Source organism: Elephantulus edwardii, unplaced genomic scaffold (genome assembly GCF_000299155.1).
Source record: "Elephantulus edwardii isolate Elephantulus edwardi_28Jun2011 unplaced genomic scaffold, EleEdw1.0 scaffold00145, whole genome shotgun sequence".
Classification (NCBI taxonomy): Eukaryota; Metazoa; Chordata; class Mammalia; order Macroscelidea; family Macroscelididae; genus Elephantulus; species Elephantulus edwardii.
The window spans coordinates 4,072,057-4,077,417 of NW_006399895.1; the positions used below are offsets into that span (position 1 = coordinate 4,072,057).

At 35.2% G+C, this 5,361-nt stretch overlaps 1 protein-coding gene across 1 annotated transcript in view; it reads right to left on the reverse strand.

The window, feature by feature from the left end:
* The window catches only part of FAM63B (family with sequence similarity 63, member B), a 136,157-nt gene that overhangs the window by 88,845 nt on the left and 41,951 nt on the right, over nucleotides 1-5,361 (reverse strand). Inside the window, 1 exon segment of the mRNA XM_006894500.1 lies at nucleotides 2,623-2,781. Coding sequence (XP_006894562.1) covers nucleotides 2,623-2,781 — 159 coding nt within the window.

A 5,361-nucleotide genomic window follows, 5' to 3' on the forward strand; every position in this document is an offset into this window, starting at 1 on the left:
AGAGTCGTCAGGTTCTTCTTTTTCTATTATATATATTTTAGAAATACTTTTTTTTTTCCTTGTTGTGTGTCTGCAAGTTGGATCTGACTGGCACAGAAGGAGACTGTCCCTCCTTCTCCAGCAAAGCATCTCGTGCATTTGAATCACGCACCTTTGGGATTGCTGTGCAGCTTCTTGCCACTAGGCCCCCAGAAGTCCCTATGTTGTTGTTGTTAAGTGCCATCGAGTCGCAGGTGACTCATAGCGACCCTATGAATGAAAGTCCTGGACATCTCCTGTATAACTTTCGTCCTTTCTCCAGGTTCATAGGGTTTCCAGAGGCAAGCTATTGTGGAATTGGATGCCACTTCTGCTTCCAAGCTTGTTTTAATTGGGGAGCTCCACCAAACACAGTCTACCATGGGTAGCCCTTCTCACATTTGACTCATCAGTGTCACAGTGTTTGGCTTTACCACGAGTTACCTCTGTACAGCAAGTGGACATATCAGGGTTACACGACCTAGAAGAATGTTTCACCAAAAACAATTAAAGGCAGGCCTGAGGGCCGCGGAGTGGAGTCACCCACTTTTGGTTTGTGAGCATGGCTTTCTGTCCGCTAGGCCAACTGTGCTTGCTCTCGCTCTCTCTCTCTCTCTCTCTCTCGCTGCTGCTGCTGCTGGTGTTAAGTGCCGTCGAGTCACAGGCGACTCATAGCGACCCTACGAACAAAAGTCCTGGACACCTCCTGTATAACTTTTGTCCTTTCAAAGTAGAGCCTATTTTAATGAGAAGAGTGGGGTAATAACAAAGCTTTTACCCCATGGAACACTTTCATTTGCCAATGAGGCAAGACTCAAAATGAGGGAAGAAATCCCTATGGTAGCTTTATTTTTAATAGCAAAAAAAGACTAGAAGGAGTCCAGATGTCCTTCAATAAAATTAATGGTTAAACTGATATAAGAGCATCATGGAATACCATTCAACAATAAAAAGAGATAAACTACTTATATACATAATCATTAGATAATAATACACGGGGGAAAATAATGAAAGAAATATCCTATATTATTTCATTTCTAATATTCTTGAAATGACAAAATTAAAGAAATGGAGACCAGACTAGTGGTTAACAGAGATTAAGGTGGAAGTAAGGGCAGAAACCCAGGAAGGAGCCTTGGTGGCATAATAAGTAAGCACATCAAACTCACTTGTGGTCCTGCAGGAAAAACATATGGATCTTGTTTCTGTTAAGATTGTTGTTGTTAGGTGCCATCAAGTGGACTAAGACTTACAGTGATCCTATGAATGATAGATCTGAATGCTGCCCTATCCTGTGCCATCCTCACTGTAAAGATCAGAGTCTTGGAAACCCTATCGGGAGATTCTATTCTGTCTTACTAGATTGTTATTGATCAGATTTTACTCAATAGCCACAGGTTAGCTTTTGGTTTTTGAAGGTATGAGGACAGATACATAAAAGAGCAAGATGAGGGATATGTGTAGTGACGGAAATGTTTGAATCTTGACTGAAGAAATTTCAATACTCTGGTTGTGATACTGTTCCATAGTTTCTTAGATATTACCATTGGGACAACTGGGTAAAAGATATTTCTTACAAATACATGTGAATCTACAACTATCTTAAAGTTTAACTATAAATAATAAACTATGACATGAAAATGGCACAGAAGTAGACAACAGACACATCAATAGAACACAGAAGATTCTAGCCTACATAAGAATTTAGTAGATGATAAAGCAATTGTTTCTTCCTTTTGTCCTTCTAGCTCCCCTCTCTATCCTTCCTACCTTACTGTAGGCTCCAGGAAGAAAGCTGATCTCTATGGACAGCAACAACTAGAATCCTTGTCCTCTAATTTTTAGATGGATTTGGCCAATGGAAGCTACAGACAGGGCTGTAGAAAGTAGGAAAAACAGAAAGAATGTTTATTTACTTCCATTTCTTCCCTGCTGAGCCACAGTCTGAGAAACTACATTTCCATACCCAAGGGAATTTCTACACATTCCTGTCAAGCAGCCCTACTCTTTAGGAATAGGTTTTTATGGGTTTTACTTCCTCCTCTTGGTAACAAAATAGACATTTAAATGTAGGCATGCTTACTTTGAGTTTTTCATTTTACCCCATTAATTCATTTTCTCAATAAAGTTTTTATTAACTGTCTAGTATGTGTAAGATACTAAGGTGAATTCTAAATATGAAATAGTGTAACAAAGCATACCTACTGCTCACTCTAGGAAGCTGTATCATCCTTGTTTATTTCTTTTTACTTGCCTACATTTTTCTAAATTGTCTCTTCCTAAAGCTTCCTTCAGTTATCCTTGGACGTGTCATCTACTTTTCATCAGGGCACTGATGTACTAACAAATGACAAAATCTGGAAAGCTAAAATTTTAAGCACCATGGTTTTAATGCTGTTTCTTGATCACTGTACATACAGAAATCTAGAGCTTAAGTGATGTGAAAGAGAAGTGGCTGGGGGTTTTTTGGTAAATGTTAATGTAATAAAAATCTCTTTACAAAGGATAGAAAGACATTATTAAACATATAAATCTAGACTAATTTGTCAAATTAATAAATTATAACTACATTTATGTCTATGTAATGAAAGTTTTTCTACTTACCTGAGGGTCCACTAACCACCCATGGTATAAAGGAATATCAAGAAGGTCAAATACTATGCATTCTGGGGTATATTCAAATACTCGAACACCAGTAAATTTTACATTTACATCCAGACCTGTTTGTAGTTTGTGCAAAATTGCCATAGCATCACTCATATTCTGAAAATCAAGAAAGAGATCAGAAAATTCATAACAATACAAACAATATTTAAGAACAAGCATACTTATTTCTAAGTTTTCATTTGATCCAAATTATTGGTATAATTCATAACATGTCAGGCTGCTAACCAAAACAGTAGTAGTTCAAATCCATCTGTTGCTCCATGGGAGAATAATGGGCAATCTCTTCCCAAAAGATTACGAACTCAGCAATCCAATGGAAGGTTGCTATGAGTCAGAACCAACTGAAAGGCAGAGAGAATTCATTTTAACAAATTTTATTAAGTACTCATTATGTGGTTGCATTACCTGAGTTCAACAGATAAGTTCTCAGGAACTTATGTTCAACTGGAAAAGAACTTAACAGTACACAGTATCAAGTATTGGTTAAAAAAAAATAGAACATAAAAAATAAACATAATGAAGGCATACAAAGTGACAGGGATAAAAGACTGAACTTAGACTCAACTAAAAAATTCACTGCTGTTAAGTCAATTCCAACTTGACCCTCTGCTGAGGCTCTAAATCCTAGTGGGAACATATTCCTCATATTTCTCCTTTAGAACTGCTAAAGTATTCAAAAGACCAGAGATGCAGCCTAACATTATTTAACAAAAATAAAATGGGTGCAGGTTAGCAGAATTAACATCCTATGGCCTATGCCTCCACAGTGCCTTGATTTCAAACCTAAAGTCGAAAGTCTAGCTAGAGAAAAGTGTTTTTTTAAATTGACACTTAAATAAAAACCAAAAAGAAACACTGAACTCAAGGGGAAATATCATTCCAGACAAAGTAGATACCTGGGCAAATGGTCTGATGCAAAAGAAAATTTAGTAGTGTGTTTTTGGAGCAAGGAGCTCAATATTACTTGATTAGAACAAATGAAGTGAAAAATAAAAGAAGTATGAGACAGAAGCTGGATCACAAAGCATTGGTCAAATTAAGGCATCATCCTGCACACATGAATTTTCTCAAAAGATATGTAATAAAATCTCTTTTTTAATAAAAATCTATTTAAAAATATGTTTTAGCATATTATATATTTAGTCAAATATTTACTAGAACAAGTAAAAATCAATAAAAGAAATTTCATGAACTTTTGAATCTCTGCCGTTGGCCACTGTATTAAGAGTTTAGAATGTACTAAAGTGGTACACAGTAGAAAGGTTAAACAAGAAATAAAACCTCATTAAAATGAGGAGACTTGTTTTAAAATTTTATTTTTTTTTTTATTTTATTATTTTTGTGTGTGTGTACCATCAAATCAGATCTGACTGGAGGAGATTGCCCCTCCTTCCCCGGCAGAGCATCTGGTGGATTCAAACCATGCACCTCTGGGACTGTAGTTGCAGCTTCTTGCCACTAGGCCACCAGAGCTCCCCTTGACTTGTTTTAAAATTATACAGACAACTTTAAGTCCTATAAATACAATTCTATTTAAAAAGAAAAAACCTTACTTTCTGGAAACAGAAATTATTAAAATGTTATAAATTCACAAGTAATATATTTATAATAGTTTTCATGCAGTCTTTAATCTTTGTCAATGTTTTCTGTTCCAAGTACCATTCCTTCAAAATAGTGCATTTTCTCAACCTTCCCAAAAGATGGAACTCTCAAAAAGAAAACTAGTATTTTTCCATGAGTTTAATTTTTTTTTCTTCCTAATGCCACAGGAATGATGAATCTATAAAACAGTTAACAATGGTCATCAATCTGAGAATTATGGCTTTGTGACCACCACTTTTAAACATTTATCTGACCTTTGTTAAATTCTTGGTTGTCAATTATTCAATTTCTTTCAGTGTCAGTGTAAGTTCTCAACCTTACGTTTGTATATATCTACTACATTTATCATAGATTATATATGTGTCGGAGACAGTGAGATTGGCTCAGAAGAGAACAGAGTTCAGAGCTATTGTACATAGAGTCACTATTAGTTGCAGGCAACTTGATGGCACATAACAACAACAAAGTATAAATTATATAGTTTTAAAATAACAAAATTAACATATTTTTCTATTATCTTGTTCCTAAATGGAAAATAAAATATATAGGATGACAGTTTCTTTAAGTCAGTAGTTAAATTGTTTTCAAATTCTTCAGAATCAAATGTGGTAAAACATTTTAAACTTAAATAAAAAAAAAACCATAGGTCAGCAGTCATTTAAAAACCTATCATACATATTATATTTTCTTGGGTGGCCAAAGCATCTATGATTAGATAAACTAGGAAAAAAATATTTGTTGTTTACAACTTTTACTAAAGTGATTTTAATTAGGAAATCTGCAATCCACATTCACTGGTCTTTCTAAAATTTGGCTTAAATATATCTTCTTCTCTCATAAATGAACTTTGAGACTGCAGCTATCATCCACGATCTTCAAATTAAAATTTTTGCATCAGTCCAGGGAGTTCACTAATTTCAATAAGAAATTATATAAATTTGCTAAGTTATTTTTTCTGTTGTTGTTGTTGTTAAGTGCCGTCGAGTCGCTTGCGACTCATAGCGACCCTATGTACAACAGCCCTAAACTCCGCTCTGTCCTGTGCCAATCGCACTGTCCGACACTCTCATTCCA